At 35.3% G+C, this 18024-nt stretch overlaps 1 protein-coding gene across 2 annotated transcripts in view; it reads left to right on the top strand.

Moving 5' to 3' along the window:
* The window catches only part of RAB6A (RAB6A, member RAS oncogene family), a 65536-nt gene that overhangs the window by 37446 nt on the left and 10066 nt on the right, over window positions 1-18024 (top strand). For both annotated transcript variants that reach the window (XM_054576255.1, XM_054576253.1), the window contains exon 6: window positions 2121-2214. In XM_054576255.1, coding sequence (XP_054432230.1) covers window positions 2121-2214 — 94 coding nt within the window. The remainder of the gene's footprint in view (window positions 1-2120; window positions 2215-18024) is intronic.

The raw sequence follows: 18024 nt of genomic DNA, 5'->3' as shown, positions 1-18024 counted from the left end.
AGATTTTATTTTTAGAGAGAGGGGAGCAGAGGGAGAAAGAGCGAAAAAAACATAAATGTGTGGTTGCCTCTCACGCACCATGAACTGTTGAACCTGTTCCATAACCCAGATATGTACCCTGACTGGGAATCAAACTGGTAACCCTTCCGTTTGCAGACTGGCATTCAGTCCACTGAGGCACAGCAGCCAGGGCCAGAAAAAAAAGTTTTAATAAAAATGATTGAAAAGTTAAATGTCTATTACTTTGTCTGAGAATTACTTTTTGGGGGGTATAAACTTGAAGGAAAGACTAGAATATATGTTTCAATGTCTCATTTTAAACACTTTGGTGCTCAGTACTCTGCCCCCTATAGCCCAGTGACTCACAAATTTTTCAAACCTGGTAAGTATGGCTCACTATACCCTCTTTTAAGATCCTGGCTATAAAAAAATCATGGTCAAATTTTTAATTTGGTAGGTTTTAACCCTACTTCTAGATAGTTTGATTCAATTAGCCTAGAATTTTAGAGAATCTTCCTTAGGTGATTGTGACAAAATCAACCCCCAGTTGGGGCCTCACTGTAGTTAGCTTTCAACCATTTCATTAGGGTGGTTTATAGTTCTGAAACTAAGAAAGGTTTCTGTCTGGAATCCCTCACATGTCGGGTTTACAGATCCCTTGGCACTTGGAACACCAATATAAATGAGATAATCTTGCATTTGAAGAGCTCACGATTTGAGACATACTATTAATTATATTAATGGGTTGACCAAAAAAGTACACTTAGTTTTATCCATATTATGGTTCTTCTAGTGCCTAGTTGTCTTTACCTTCATTCAAAACAATTTGGTTAGACTGTATTGTGAGAGCTGTCATATCAGACAGAATGCATTAAAAAGACTTAATCAAAATTGGTAAATTTTTGTGCAGCCATTTTAATACTGAAGGGGGAATAAAATACACAACATTTTTGGTGTATTATGTTTTATTATTCTAAGAAAGGTGAAAACACAACTGAAATGCACAAAAAGATTTGTGCAGTATCTGGAGATGCTGTGACTGATTGAATGTGTCAAAGTGGCTTGCTAGGTTTCTTGGTACTATTGTCATTTTGACAAAATAATTCTTTGCTGTGGGGCTGTCTTATGCCTTGAAAGACATTTAGCAGCAGCCCTCGTCTATCCCCACTAGAAGCCATTAGCGGGAGATAGCTGACATACTCAAAATAATTTTTAAATTAATGAAGTTATTGGTAAAAATGAAAAATTTATCTTATGGGAAAAACTAAACAGCCCCTTTGGCCAAATCAATATATCACAAAATGCCTTTAAAATAAGTATTAAAGTATTAATAAATATTAATACTGTGTACCAAGAGACTTCAACATACATATCTTTTGACTTGCTTTTATAGAAATTCACAAAATCCAACATAAGGAAATGATCCACAGTGCACAAAATGTTAAGCACAAAGATGTTTATAGCAACATTTTTTACATTAGTATAAAATTTGAAAACAACATATATTTCTAATAATTTGGGGATGGTTACATAAGTTATAGTAGCAAATTGACAAGTTATGTATCCATAAAAAATTATTTTATACAAGTTTTTAATTACAAGATTAAATACTTAAGATGTAATATAAACAGAAAATAGCAGGCTATTAAGTTTTTCAAAATGGAGAACGTACAGGATGATCTCAGCCAAGTAAAAGCATATCATTAAAAAATGTCTTAAAAAACTTTAGTCATATATAGAATAATACATGAGTGCACAAATTGTAAGTGTACTGCAGCTTGAATTTTAAAACTAGTCTGTGTATCCTGCACCATATCAAGAAAATTATTTTAGAATTTTGTTTATACTCTTTTTTTTTTTAAGGTTTTATTTATGTATTTTTAGAGAGAGGAGAAGGGAGGGAAACAGAGGGAGAGAAATATGGATGGGTTGCCTCTCACAGGCCCCCAACTGGGGATCTGGCTAGCAACCCAGGAATGTGCCCTGACTGGGAATTGAACTCATGACCTTTCAGTTCACAGGCGGGCACTCAACCCACTGAGCCATACCAGCCAGGGCTGTTTATAATCTTTATAATATCATCTTTCAAAAAAATTTTTTTTTCTTTTCTTTTTCTACAGGCAAGTGTCAATTGAGGAGGGAGAGAGGAAAGCCAAAGAGCTGAATGTTATGTTTATTGAAACTAGTGCAAAAGCAGGATACAATGTAAAGCAGGTAAGTGTTCTCTGAGTATAGGTTGATGTTATCAAATTGCAAAAACAGACTGTGAAATAACTGTGTGAGTACCCTATTCTCTAGTGTAAGATTTTCTTCTGGTTAGCAACATTGTGCCTCATGAACTAGGTTATTAAACAGTGAAAAAATATAAATGTGGCATAGTTTTTGGGAAAAGAGAAAAGACTTGCCAAACTTTTCAGATTGTACAGTTTTAAGTACTTCATTATGGTTGCAAGAGCGTGTAATTTCAAGTTTGTAAACTCACCATACTCTGACTACTTCCCTGCTGCATTGTTTCATGGTAACATTTCTTATTTTAGAGTTTGATGGTAAGATTAAAATAAAAGAAAGCAAATATTGCAGTCAGGAATGGTATTTTGCTGTTGGGATGCAGGTTACATTCTGGTTAATTTGTCTTTTAACAAACTGCTGGTGTGTTACAGTGGTTTTAAAAGGAGTGTTTAATGGATTATCTACCATATCTCCAGGCTATTTTAGTGATGAATGAATGACTCTCTTCTGTGTTTTTACAGATGCTTGAACCCTGTGAAATCACTGTCACAGTACTTACCACATTATATTGAAATTATCTCTTTCATCAAAATTATATATTCCTAGAACCTACCAATGTGTATGGAATTTTGTATATGATAAATAACTGAACCTGTAGGAGCCATACAGGTACCTATAGGACAGTTCAATAATTTGAGTAATAGAAGTTATCACAATATTATATGTCACTATTCTAGGACAAAGCAGTGGGTAGTTTCATCTAGCTTTCTCAATTTTAGTCATTTTTAATAGGATGTGAATTTGTTTCTTGTATGTCAAAGTGTGGCCTTTCTATGGAACATATTTCAGTCAGGGTTAATATGTAAAGTAGGAATTATTGTATCTCCCTAGTCCTGACCCTGAGTAGTCTCATAGTTTGGAAGCTCTAAAATGGCAGTCTCCAACCTTTTTGGCATCATGGACCAGTATTGTGGAGGACAGTTTTTCCATGGTCCGGAGTGGAGGAGTGGTTTCAGGGTGATTCAAGTTCATTACATTCAAGCTCACCTCCTGCTGTGTGCCCCGGTTCCTAACAAGCCCGACTGGTACCAATCCTCAGTGTGGAGGTTGGGAACCCCTGCTCTGAAATCATTAGCATACAGTGGGCACTAGTGATAGCTAGTATCTTCATGACATTTAATTCCTTCCAAATTGAGATCATTCCTATGATGTTGAGAAGACGGGATATATCATTCATTTGCTATTTTATAAACAATTTTTAACAGCTCTAAGTATAATTTACCTACCATATAATTGACTTGTTTTAAATGTATTTTAAGTGAGTTTACAGTGTTGTGCAACCATCAGCACAATTTGATTTTAGAATATTTTTATTATTAGGTACATGATTTTTTTCCACTATCCTGACCCATACTGACAAGAGAGACTTCTTTTACAAAACAACCTTATCATGAATTCAAAACCCATTTGCTACTTTATTGTTTCTCCTTATGTAGATGCTATGTCTGAACATGTGATTTTGCTAAAGTTCCTGATTCTTTGAGGACTTGATTTTTATTATTTTTTAAATATAAATATGACCTAATTTACTGTTTTCAAATTTTGATTTTAGTAGCTTCATTCTTAACTAAAAAATACCATTACTTTTCATTTTATACCACCATATATTAGAATGCTATTTCAGTATTTAGAGACCCATGCTTTGTCAGCTCATATAATTTAATTAAGGAAGAAAAAAATTCAGGACCCCCTCTCTGCAAATGAGAGAATGAAACCAAAAAAAAAATTGAAGTCTTATGTTAATAAGCACATTTAAATAATAGTTTAAAATCTTCCTTGTTTAACTTTAGTGATTAATCATAGGATATATTTCTGTCATATGTTGAAATTACTAGTTGATTTTAAGTACTAGCTGAGAAATACATCACATGGTTTTTTATGGGTTGTCTGTTCCTTGAGTTAGTTTTTTTATAATGGAGCTTAAGAACTGATCAGCCCTGGTTGGATAGTTCAGTTGATTAGAGCATCGTCCCAGTTTGCCAAGGTTCCGGGTTTGATCTCCAGTTAGGTCATATACAAGAATCAACCAACGAATGTATAAATAAATGGAACAACAAATCGATCTTTCTCACTTTCTCTCTCCCTTCTATGCTCTCTATAACCAGTAAATACAAAAAAAATTTTTTTAATATTTAAAAAAGAACTAATCAAATAGGATGTCATTAAAAACCTTTGTCTTTTTCTTCACTTGATCTTAGCCAAAAGGCCGAGAAGTGATTGCCTTTTTCTTAAAAAACAAATGAACATAGCCTTTGATATCACTTGATATATTAGCTATATGAAACAATTCAGATCTTCCTAAGTGAATCCAAATCAAATCTGCCGAATAATCTTTGTCCAGTTTCTGACTTTGGACCAAATGCACCTTGTGTGGTTGGAGTGCAGTGCTTATTCTTGCAAATCTAATGTTTATCATGCTATTGGAACTTGGACAATAGAAAAAAAGATGAGTGACAAAAGTTTTCTCTAAGGTGGAGTTTTGAAACCCATAGAGTTTACTATTGAGGCCAGGAATGTATTTTTCCTCTACCGTGGTATCTTTGGTAGTGAATAGAATACCTGGTGTCCAGTCAAGGGTAAGAGGGGATAAAGGTTGTAGAATAGCAGATTGTCACTCGGAAGCTATCCTTGGATTAGAAAATTTTTTAATTGTTCTAAACTTTAATATGCACTACTGGGCACTATTCCTGGATTTTGATTCAATGAGTCTATGATAGTGTCCTAAAATTTATATTTTTGACAAGAATCCTAGGAGATTTCTCATGTGCACTGTATTTTGTGAAAGATGCAGAAAGCCATAGAGATAGTACAGCAAGTATGTCATGTCTCTTCAGTGTGATAATTTTTTGAACAAGCATTAATTCCCTACCCCTGCTAGATACAAAAGATGAGCTTTCTAAATAGCTCAGTCTTTTGTGGAAACTGAATTGATGCATAAGGAATTAAATATTATGTATCCAAGTGTTAAAATGTGTCTTTGTGAAGTAGGAGAACAAATCTAGTGAAACCCAGAGGGTCTTTTGACTAACTTGTATTCATACCAGTCATTGCGATACCTAGTAATATTGTTTATTCTACTTTTCCCACTGCAGCATTAAGGCCCTCATTGTCTGTTGCAGCTATTTTCAACCTTTTTCATCTCATGCCACACATAAACTAATTACTGAAATTCAGTGGCACATCAAAAAATATTTTTTGCCAATTTGACAAAAATATATACGTGTAATTTTGATTCATTCACACTGGATGGCTATTGTTGAGTTTGGCTGTCATCATTTTTTTATTTAACTACCTAACGGCAAACAAGTCAATGCCTCTGACTAATCATATATTTCATATTTTAAAAATGATGCAGCACATTAGTTGAAAATAGCAGTCTATTGCCTTGCCTGCTACCATAGCTTATTAAGTGATTTTTGCTCCCAGTCTTACCCCACTTTGAAGTTACTTCTGTGAATTTTATCCTGAATTTTAAGCAGACTCCTTAGAATGCAGTGTTCTGATGTACAAAATTTTGATAGGGCCTCTGCCTATATCACTATACTGATCTCTGGGCACTATATACCTATATGACACTGCTTAAAGTACCCCAAGTTTACCATGTTTTCATATTTCTGTTGTAAGTTACCGTCACTCTACCTAAAATAGTATCTTTCCTGTCTGTAATCTGTAATTAAAAACTCAGTTCAAAAAACACATTTAGACTATCAAATCCAAAAACAGTATAAGGTTTTAGACTAAACAGTCTGGATTAATTTGAAAGACTGCTTTCAGAAATCATCAAGATATGTTTCATTCAGTGCTACATTTCTATGTCTTGTAGATTCAAATGATCTGAGATCTATATTTTTTGGTAAAAGTTTTTAGTGGTAGATGTTAGAAAAAGCCTTTAACACAAATCGTCTTGTGTTTCTAAATGACTGCAGCAGACTCAGGTTTCCAATATATAATGTCTGTAATTTAAAATGTTAAGAAAAGTTACTAGAAAATTTATTACTAGATACATTACAGCCAAATATTCTTAAAGTGAGGAGATCTTCATTACAGCTTTTTGGGTTTTTTTTTTAAGTGAGAAGTAATTTAGCTTAAGGCTACAGGGAAGAAATGGAAAAACAATATTGGAATTCTAAAGATCATAAAGGTTCAAATTTACATCCTTCGGGAGGCTTAAAAATGTAACAAGCACAGCAAAACGATTTTTTCATTTAACCTCTAGCTTTTTATATGCAAGAGTAATCACAAACTTTCTGTTGGGGTAGTAAGTGTTAAATATTAAAACTAGTACCAAGTCTTAAGCTGCAAAAATATATACTCTGAGATAGTCCAAAAGATCTGTTTTAAGGTAATGAAAATTGTACATAATTTCTGACAATTTCACTTAGCACACTTCCACAGTTGCATTTTTTACGTTGATCATAAGCATCCTGCATGGTTAATAATGAACATTGTCTCCCATTAACTCTGGGATGTTCAGTCGTTGCCCTTTTATTTTTGGTACCTAGTGGTAGTACAAGACTGAACATGTTTGTAATCTTAATAACTCTTCAGATATTATCTAACACCCTTTTAAAAGTTCTCAATCTTCAATCTGCCAGAATAGTCTAGGCAAGCCATATTGGTCCACTTCAGAGAATGCATTCAAAATCACAAAACGTGGTTCATGTTTTGTGTTTTAGAATCAACTGTGTATGAACTGGATACTAAAGAATTCTTGGCTATACACCACACTTGGCTTTTGGCTTTAGGTTGCCCCCTGACTATAGTATATCCTTTGTTTTGGGTTCTGAAGTTCAACTTTTACATCATCAGTTGCCAATTAAGACTTTCCATGTTATAGAACCAGTACCACGTATTAAGAGCAATGGGGATTAAGAATCTTGCTTCTAATGGTATAGTCCAGGAATTGGCATTATTGACCTCACATGGGAACTTACTTGAAAATTTTACCTGTGCTAGAACTGTATTTCAGCAAATAAGGAGTCCCCTTCCTTCACCCTGAAACCCTAACGTGCTTTCTAAGACCCTTTCTACCCTCCAAAGGATTATTTTAACTGCAATTACCAGATTAGATGTGACGCATTAGAAAAGAGATACTTTGTGCATGCTTCACTGATGCAAGTGTTTAATCTTAAACAGGTAGTCAGCTCCTTTTCAGAGTATGAAATAGAATAAAAGCATGAAAAACAATTCACTGGAGTTAAAAAGCTTTCTATTAATGTAGTAAATTTGCACTGGTTTTAAAAGCTTTGTGAACTATTTCAAAATGGTGTCCATTAACTACGCTTTTAACAAGTTTTCTGTATCACATATGACAAATGCCCACCTTCATAAGGGCATTTTCCATGTATTGTGCATAGATGTTTAAGAAAAACTGTATGCCTCAAAATAAAGTGTATTAAAAGACTAAAAAAAAAAAAACCCCAAAAAACACACATTTAAAGTAACTTACCTAATTATGTGCAGTAGCACCCCTTCTTTCTTTTAATATAGAAGCTTTTTGTCAGTTTTTCTTCCTACGAGCCTGAATTTAATAAATGTTCATTGAATGAAAGACTAATATGCTGTATTTTTTTTAGCAGGTACTGAGAGCTGCCAAGTTCTATCATAAGAATAAAATTAATTTATTGAGTTTGACTCTTAGTTTTCTAAGCTAGACTGAAGAAACTTAGAGAAGCTAGGGTTACATTGATTTAAACTTAGACATAGATACTCATATATCTTGACTTTCTTTGAATTCAGCTGAACCAGCATTTAACTTTTTTTTTGCAAAAAGTTTTTAATAGGACTATGTATGAATTGCCTCCCCCCTTTTTTATAAATATACTTTATATATTCTTAATTACTTTTAATAATTTAATAAAGAATCCAGTGGCCCTTGGCAGTGTGGCTCAGTTGGAGTGTTGTCCCTCCTGGACACCATAAGGTTGGGGGTTCAATTCCCAGTCAGGGCACATAGCTAGGCTGTAGGTTCAATCCCTGGTTTGTGCGTATGGGAGGCAACCACTCAGTATCTGTCTATCCCTCTCTCTCTGCCTTCCTCCCTCTCTCTCTAAAATCAATAAAAAAAAAAAATTCAGTGGAATGCAATAGAAAGCAAGAATGTATGTTCCAATAGAACTTGTACCAAAGAAGTAATAACTATGGAAAGAATTCACCCATGTTTCCGCTGTAATACTCTTTGCTTTCCATTTGAAGGAGATCATAGTATGCCACTCCCAATATGTCACTTTGGCATAAGGATGATTTTCAGCTGAAGGAAACTAAGAATCAACAGACACAGGAAGTGTACTCTTGCACTCCCCTTACCTGCCTATAAGCAGATAAATTCCCTTTAACTTTTTTTCTCTTAATTTTTAAATTAACATAAACATATGTACAGTGAAATGCATGTATCTTAAGTTTACAATTAGGTGAATTTTTTAAAAAGATTTTATTTATTTTTAGAGAGAGGGGAAGGGAGAGAGAGGAAGAGAATCATTGATGTGAGAGAAACATCTATCAGTTGCCTCTTTTCTGCACTGATTGGGGACTGAACCTGCAAACCAGGTGCCCCAAACGGGAACTGAACAGGTGACTCTTAGCTTTGCAGGACGATGCACAACCAACTGAGCCACACTGTTCGGAGCTAATTAGGTGAATTTTGATAAGTGTATATAAGTAAATTTGTTTTATGGCCTAGCATATGGCCTTTCTCAGTTCTATGTGCACTGGAAAAGAATATTCTAGGTCAAGAAACTTGATGGCATTGTTTAAATTTTATATAGTATTACTAATCTTTTGTGTGTCATTCTATGAATTATTGAGAAAGGAGTATTAAAGTCTACATAAATATTTTTATTTTTCTGTATTGTCATTTAGTTCTGTCAGCTTTTACTTGATGTGTTTTGAAAGTTCTGTTAGCGTGTACATACTTATTTAGGATAGCTATTGTCTTTCTATTTTATTGAATTTTTTAATGTTAAGAAATATGCCTCTTTAATTTTCCTTGTCTCCCTCTTTATCTGATGTTAACATAGCCACACCTGCTTTCTTATTGCTTATCATTTGCTTGGAATACCTTTTCTTTGTAAAGTGAGTTTCTTACAGATGGCATACAGTTGGATCTAATTTTTTTTTTTTTCTTTGTAATTCAGTGTGAAATCCTGTGCCTTTTGAGTTTTAGTTTTTTTTTAAATATATTTTATTGATAATGCTATTACAGTTGTCCCATTTATTTCTCCCCTTTATTCCCCTCCACTCCACCTCCCAACAGCATTCCCCCCCCACCTTAGTTCATGTCCATGGGTCGCACATATAAGTTCTTTAACTTCTCCATTTCCTATACTATTCTTAACCTCCCCCTGTCTATTTTGTGCCTACTATTTATGCTTCTTATTCCCTGTACCTTTTCCTCCATTCACCCCCTCCCCTTCCCCTCTGATCTCCATTTCTGTGATTCTGTTCCCGTTCTAATTATTTGCTTCATTTGTTTTTGGTTTGTTTTGGGGTTTTTTGTTTGTTTTTTTGTTTTTTAGGTTCAGTTGTTGATAATTGTGAGTTTGTAGTCATTTTACTGTTCATAGTTTTTGATCTTCTTTTTATTAGATAAGTCCTTTTAACATTTCATATGATAAAGGCTTGGTGCTGATGAACTCCTTTAACTTTCCCCTATCTGGGAAGCACTGTATCTGCCCTTCATTCTAAATGACAGCCTTGCTAGATAGAGTAATCTTGGGTGTAGGTCTCTGTCTTTCATGACTTTGAATACTTCTTGCCAGCCCCTTCTTGCCTGCAAGGTTACTTTTGAGAAATCATCTGATAGTCTTACAGGAATTCCTTTGTAGGTAACTGTCTCCTCTTTTCTCTTGCTTCCTTGAAGATTCTCTCCTTACCTTTAATCTTGGGTAATATAATTATGAGCCTCAGCGCGTGCTTCCTTGGGACTCTCTGAGCTTCCTGGATCTCCTGGGAGTCTATTTCCTTTGCCATATTGGGGAAGTTTTCCTTCATTATTTTTGCAAATAAGTTTTCAATTTCTTGCTCTTCCTCTTCTGCTTCTGCATCCCTATGATTCACATATTGGCACTTTTGGAGATGTCTTGGAGTCTTCTTATTCTCTTCTCATTTTTTTGAATCCTTGTTTCTTCATTCTGTTCTGGTTGAATGTTTATTTCTTCTGTATGTTCCAAATCGTTGATTTGAATCTGAGTTCCTTCCCTTCATTGTTGTTTCCCTGTGGATTTTTCTTTATTTCACTTAGTGTAGCCTTCATTTCTTCCCTTATGTGTTTGCCATATTCAGTGATTTCTCTCAGCATCCTGATCACTAGTGTTTCCAACTCTGTATATGATAGGTTGGCTATCTCTGCTTCCTTTAGTCCTTTTTCTGGGGTTTTGTTCTGTTCTTTCGTTTGGGCCATGTTTCTTTGTCTCCTCAATTTGGCAGCCTCCCTCTGTTTGTTTCAGTGTATTAGGTAGAGCTACTTTGACTCACTGTCTTAGTGCACCTGGCAAGTTGTATGGGGCAGAGCCTTAGGTTTTGCCAGGTTGGGTCAATCCACTTCACTGCTTTGTGCAGTGGGGGATCAGAGAGGGAACGGGGCCGCAGCCTGGCTTCTGGAGGCTTGTCCAGAACTCACCTCATTTTCAGTCACTTCACCCATACTCCGTATGCCCCATATGTGACTGGTGCCCTTCCAGCTGCTACCCTCTGCTGAATCCTGGAGTGTGTGGGGTTGCATATGTTTTAAGAAGGTGTGGGCCCTTTAAACAGACTCTCCTGAGTAACTGGCAGTTTCTTCCATTGCCCTAAGGCCCACTAGTTTTTTCAGCCAAAAGTTATAAGGCTTTCTCTTCCTGTCACTGGAACCCTGGGCTGTGCGGCCTGGTCTGGCGCTGGGATTGTTTGTTCCCAAGGTATCCACCTGATTTTTATGCACCACGTGTGAATGTGGGACTGCCCATTCTGCCACTTCCACTGCCTCTCTGCCTCATGACATCCTCTTTGCCCTGGCTCCCCATCTCCACCCCTCCTATCCACCTGGATGAATAACTCTGGTTGTCAGACTTCCATACAGTTTGATTTCCTGGCAGTTCTGGGTATTTTTGTTGTGATATTAGTTGTGATTTTTCTTTTGGTTGCATGAGGAGGCAAAGCGTGTCTGCCTACACCCCCGTCTTCACTGGAAGTCTACCCTGTATCTTTCCTCTCCTGGAATTCCAGTGGCACAGCTATTAAGTGGCTTGATACTGTCCCACTGGTCATTGAAGCTTCGCTCATTGTTTTTATTATTTGCTCTCTTTCAGATTGAATAATATTATTGATGTGTCTTTAGGTTCACTGATCCCTTTTCTGCCATATTCAAACTGATATTAAGTCTATCCAGTGAATTTATTATTTCAGATATTGTACTTCAATCCTAGATTTTTCTCTCGATTGCATGTTTTTCCTATTTCTTCACATGTCTAGTAATTTTTGGCTATCTGCTCAGTATTTTGTTCAATAGATACTCTGGTGTCTGTTATTTTGGGGGGCAAAGTTCTAACTTTTATTATGGCATGTTGTTGTATTGCTGGGTTATCACCTTGAATTTGTGGATTCTTGATGTTATGCTTTATTTGGGTGGATCTGAAGATTGCCTCAAATGTTTATGAAGCTTTTCTACCTTGGTGGAATTAAAACTCTAAGCTGTATCCAAAAAGCAAGCAGTAGCTGGTGCACATTTTTTTCAGCCTGTAGCTTTCACAAGGGCTTCTTGGAGTCCCTCTTACCTACATACCATTAAAGAATCAATTGAGGATTTGATAGAAATTTATATTTAGATTTTAGGGCTTCTCCTCTTGTGTCTTCCTTTTTTGTTATTTTTCAGTCATGCTTACTGTGCACTGACACCTCAAACCTGTAAAACTCTAGTTTTCCGTCTGAGTTCTAGCCTCTCCATATTTCACAGTCTATGAATGGCTCCTGGGAAAACCTGAATAAACATGGATCTCACCCAGTGAGTGTGGTTTTTCTTCTTCCCAGGATTAAAATCTCCCTAGTCTGTACTGCTTTTTGTTGCTCTTAAGAGTCTTCAAATAGCTGTTTATTATATTTTGTTCAGAGTTAAAAATTGATATTTGCAAGAGTGTTGTTCCTATATAAACTACTCTTACCAAAACTGAAGACTACTAAACTTATGGGGGTAAAAATTAATACCTGATAAATAACTGAGACTATTTATCATGTACATACTTAGTTTTATTTATCACAGAAGGCCAGTTTATTCCTGAATTTTGCATATTATTATTTATCTAATACCAACTTTAGTGAAATTTTGAGTTAAATTATTTGGTCAGTGAGTAAAACCTATCAGCAGAGGTAATTATATTATAAGGAAATAGTCTCAGGCCCCTTTCAGGTGTTTGTTGTAGGTTAATCACAATTCAGAAATGGTGCTCATATTCAGAAATTTACCAGGTATAGTCCAGTCACTGTCTTGAAAAACATTGGAAGTCACAGTCATCATAAGTAAGCATTGTGTGTGCTTGTTTAGCCATGTATGTTTTTGCAAAGCAGTTACTTTTGGTGATTGTGCATTTTACTCATTTTATTTGACAAAATCGTGCTTTTTCACTGTAAGGTACACAAGAAGTATAAACGATGTTTATCAGTACTAAAGGTACCATCTAGTTGTACTTTTCCATGTACAAAGTTGTTTTCTAGCTTTCTGCTATTCTGCTAATTGGATTCCACCTTCCTACTCCCTCATGTACTGAATTATAATACATATAATAAAAGCTTAAAATGGGCTTTCTCTGTTTCTCTGTTTCTTTTTTAAACAATTCCAGGAGAGAATTTGTTAATGCATCATTTAATATCTGACCATGATTCAGCTGATTGGGCCTTAGTGCCTGAGAACTTTGGCTTAAAATAAAACAAATTTATTCTTACCCAATACTGTTACTTTCCTTCTTATTTAAAATCTGTGCTTAACCCTTCATCTGGTTTAAGCACTTAACTCTGAAGCCCTGATTCTGTTTTAAAGAATATTGTTGCAGTTTTTAAGTAAAAATTGTTGGGGCTAGAACTAGAATAAATAATATCTAACATGATCATTTGTATTATATTGGATATTTAAGTGATGTTTTTTATTACCTTCAATATTTCCTAAAAACATAGCCTAGGAAGAAATATTTACCCATTATTTTTCTAATTCTGTTTTTTTTTTAATGTAATATTTCTTTTTTTGTAAAAGTGGTATGGTGTTTAAATTGCTGGAGAAAATGGTGATGATAAGTTTATTATTTAGGGCTCCACCTGTCTTTATCTGAGAATTAGTATAGGCTTTTAATAAAGTGTTAAGTGTATGCATGTCACCTTTCTTACTATGTTCTCTAATTTTACATTAGAAATGAACAGACATGCTCCTTGATCTTTAACTTCTTAAACTATCAGTGCTTGTCAGAAGAAAAAGATTTATTTGAAAGAAAACGAAGACCTTTGTGAGAAATTAGTGATAGCTGGTGGGCATTAGTGCTAATAGGTCAGTGAAAGCTTGTGTACATATTCATAGTGGAGTTGCGTGTGAGAAAATTATTTTATACTTGCTGAGATAGCATAAGTATTTTAAGCATTGGAAGTGATGTCTTTTTCACAGTACCATATCCATGTCTACCACAGTTCTTGACTCATAGCAGGTCTTAATCTTGTGCTTTTATTGTGTACCTTATTCCACAGGTATCAGGTAGCTTCAATATACAAGACCATCTAGGTTCTTTAGAGAATATAAAAGTATATAAAACACAATTTTTTATTTCAAGAAGCTTATAGTACAGTTATGTATTAAGAGTCACATTCTCCTAAAAAATTTGCTTTAAAGGGTAGGTAATAACTGATAAATGCCTACCGAATGCTACAGACAGTAAGATCCATAGTAATTATCGAGATGTAAAATGAATGCTGTCACAAGGAGGTATATTTGTTGAAGAAATGAATGAGATCACATACGGTTAGGATAATCAAGGAAGGATTTGTTTAAAAATGCTGCAATCTGAGCTAAACCCCTTGAGGAATGTTGATTTGGATAGATAAAAGACAGGGTATGCTCCAAGGAAGAAGAGAAATTAACATATAATACAAGACCACCTCGCACACATGGTATAAATATTATGCCATCCATATTAACCTTAAAACATTTTATTGTCTTCTTACATACAACATACAAGTGTTTAGGTATTTGTTGAATATAAGTATGAATCCATGTAACAGTCCTCTAAGTATCTGCTAATGTTGCTCTGATAGAGAGAAAACCTGAAGCACAGAAGTAGTATAACTTTCCCAGAATTATCTAAAATACTATGTGTTAGAGCCGGTTAATGTACCAGGTATTTATCTCACTTAATTCTCATAGCACCCCAGTATCCTTATGAAGTAGATAGGTATATCCATTTCACTGTTAAGAAACCAAAGTTTTAGAGGCTAAGTAATTTACTTAGTATTGTAGCTCAAGGCCATGGCCAGGTAGCAGGTAGCTCAGTTGGAGCATCATCCCGATGTGCCAGGGTTGCTGGTTCAGTCTCCAGTCGGCACATACAAGAAACAACCAGTTGAATGCATAAATAAGTGGAACAACAAATTGATGTTTCCCTCTCTTCTCTCTCAACTAAACATCAATAATTTTTTTAAAAAATAGATTATAGCTCAACATAGAATTTGAACCCAGGTCTCTCGTTCCAAAAGCTGTGCTCTTAACCCTACAGTATTCTGTCTCTCTCATATTTAATCTTACTCTTAATTTACTTTTTTATATTTCACATCCCTAACACAATAGGGCTTTAATATCACTGAATGTGCAGGAATCCAACTCTATGATGAATATGAACTGGTAGAAAGAGAAATACTGACCATGCTCTTACTCAGTTATTAATTCACTCATCAGATATTTATGGATCACCCCCTACATGCCTAGTTCTGTTATGTTATAGGTACTGAGAAATAACAGTAAACAAAACATCTTAAGTCGTAGAATTATGGAGTTTACATTCTAATATGTTGAGTTAGGCAATAATTGAAAATACAGCCCTGGATGGTTGGTTCAGTTAGTTGGAACCCCGTATATCAAAAGGTTGCAGGTTCAATTCCCAGTCAGGGCACAGGCCTGGGTTTTGGGCCAGGTCCTCAGTAGGGGGTGCACAAGAGGCTACCACACATTGATGTTTCTCTCTTTCTCCCTCCCTTCCCCTCTGTCTAAAAATAAATAAATAAAATCTTAAAAAGAAATAAAGGAATTAAGGAAGTAAGTCATATGTCTGGGGAAGAACATTCCAAGCATCAAGTGCAGTGACAAGATCAAAGGTACTTATTTGAGGGATATTAAGGAGTTCAGCAAAAACAGAGTGTAATGAGGGGGAGGGGCATGTGATAGAAATTGAGGATAGTTTTAGGGGACAGAGGTCTAACTATTAGTCCATGTAGGCTGTAGTAAGAGTTTGAACACTTACTTAGAGTAAGGTGGGAAGCTGAAGTTTTTAAACAGAGATTTGACATGAAATTTAGTATTTGAAATAAATCATTGGCTGGCTGTTCTGTAAAAAAATAGACTGTAGAGGATAATTATGGAAGCAAGGAGACAAGTTAAAAATTGTAAAAAAAAAAAAAATAGAAGAAGAAGAAGAAAGGTATTAAAATAATCCTTTAGTTAAGAAATGATAGACTACCAAAACCAAAATAGAGATCTAGCAAAAATTCAAAGTCAGCTAACACTGAGCATTCATCATATGAGAATTACAGTGGCATATAAAATACTCTCTACCCTTACAACGTTTATTTTCATAATGGAAATTTTTCTGTAAGTTGGTGGAACTGATTAACTTAGCTTGCTCTTTGAAGGATGGAATTTCTTGCTTATAAAATACAGCGGTATCTCTGTACTTGTCGTTAATTCGTTCCGGAACTCATGACAGGTGCTAAAACTAACTAGTACCAAATGATGAAGTGTTTTTCTCTTGCGGGGCAGTGTCCTGACTCACAAGTTCTAGCAAATACGACAAGTCCCGAGCAAGCTCAGAGCACTGAAACATTTTTTTCTTGTCAAAATGTGACGAGTGTAGGGTTTGACAAATTTGGAAGCCAACAGGTACCGAGGTATGATTGTACTTGGTTAAGCCCTGGCCAGGTGGGTAGCCCAGTTGGTTAGAGCATTGTCCCAATATGCCAAGATTAGGGGTTCAGTCCAAGAATCAACCAAAGGGATGCATAAATAAGTGGCACAACAGAAATCGATCTCCCTCCCTTCTTCTTCCTCTAAAATCAACAAATTAAAAAAAAATTTTTTCTAAACCATAAATAAATAAAGTAGTTAATTTTATAGTAAAGATAAAAACTGGTAGCAACAGTGATTTTACTTTGAGATTTCCTTCTCCAATTTACTCCTTTAAATTAAATAGGTAAAATTATAGCCCAGAATACTCAACTTGAAAATTTTTATGAAAAGCTATATTCAGCTTGTCATCATCTCCAGAGCCAATTCCCATAGTTGTCACTGCAATTTTCTTTAAGATTTTATTTATTTATTTTTAGAGAAAGGGGAAGAGAGGGAGAGAAACTTCCACCTGTTGCCTCCTGGCCACGCCCCAACTGGGGACCAGCCTGCAATCCATTGGGCATGTGCCCTGATTGGGAACCAAGCCAGTGATCTTATACTTTGTGGAACAGCACCCAACCAACCAGGCCATACTTGCTAGAGCTGTCACTTCAATTTAAATATGCCTATTCCCCTCTAGAAATTACAAGTAAAATACCATACAACTAGAGGTCAGGGTGGAATTAATACTCTTTTTCCCGAAAATAAATATTCTAGGAAGCATGCTGGCAAGGAGAGAAATGTTGATAGAAAGTGGTTACTCAGTAAATATAGACATGAGGATTTAAATATATATATATATGTATATATAAACAACTGTACTGACTCCATATTTTGTCATTTGTGACTTGTAATACAGCAGAAGCCTCTGTTAGTATATCATTGACATTTAAGAAATGGATTTTCCTTTAACGATTAGTTAAAACAACTTAAACCCCTAGAATCTTTTCTTTCCTGTCATATATATTTCTGTAAGGATAGAACTTGGCTTTTGTATTTTCTTGGCTCATTTTGCAGTGTTCTGAGGTGAGTACAAGTGAGTGACATTGATTCTTTGAGTTTAATTGAAATATTTTGACAGCACCAAAAATTAAAAATACATTGATTAACACTACAGATAAAAGTTTTAGTCATAGAAAATGGATTAAGTTTTTATCTCTATGACATTGCATGTGGTAGTTTTTCAGGAAAAAATTCTTCATACTCAGGATTTTCAGCTATTTGCGTAGCCCTTTTCACTGTGCTTTTCATATAGAAAGGTCTTCCATTTATACTAGGTAGCATAAAGTAATAGAAAGAATGTGAACCTTGGAATCTTAGCTTTGCTATTTCTTTAGTATATGGCAAAAGTGTTATCACCTCCCATTATACTTGCGTGTTTTAATTGAATCCTTTTTGTTTGATTGGAGATATTACTCAGCAGCATTTGTTTTTCATCAAGTTGAAGTTTATCACAGTTTTCCCTCATTGTCACTCTCTCCATGTAAATTTAAAATCCCGCCCTGGCTGGTGTGGCTCAGTGGATTGAGCGCCAGCCTGCAAACCAAAGGGTCACTGGTTCGATTCCTAGTCAGGGCACATACCTGGATTGCAGGCCAAGTCCCCAGTAGGGGGCATGTGAAAGACAACCACAC

Source organism: Pteronotus mesoamericanus, unplaced genomic scaffold (genome assembly GCF_021234165.1).
Source record: "Pteronotus mesoamericanus isolate MK-2021 breed Mesoamerican mustached bat unplaced genomic scaffold, CSHL_Meso_final contig_33, whole genome shotgun sequence".
NCBI lineage: Eukaryota > Metazoa > Chordata > Mammalia > Chiroptera > Mormoopidae > Pteronotus > Pteronotus mesoamericanus.
The sequence above is the reverse complement of the archived record's forward strand: the minus strand, read 5'-3'. Positions and strand labels throughout refer to the sequence as shown.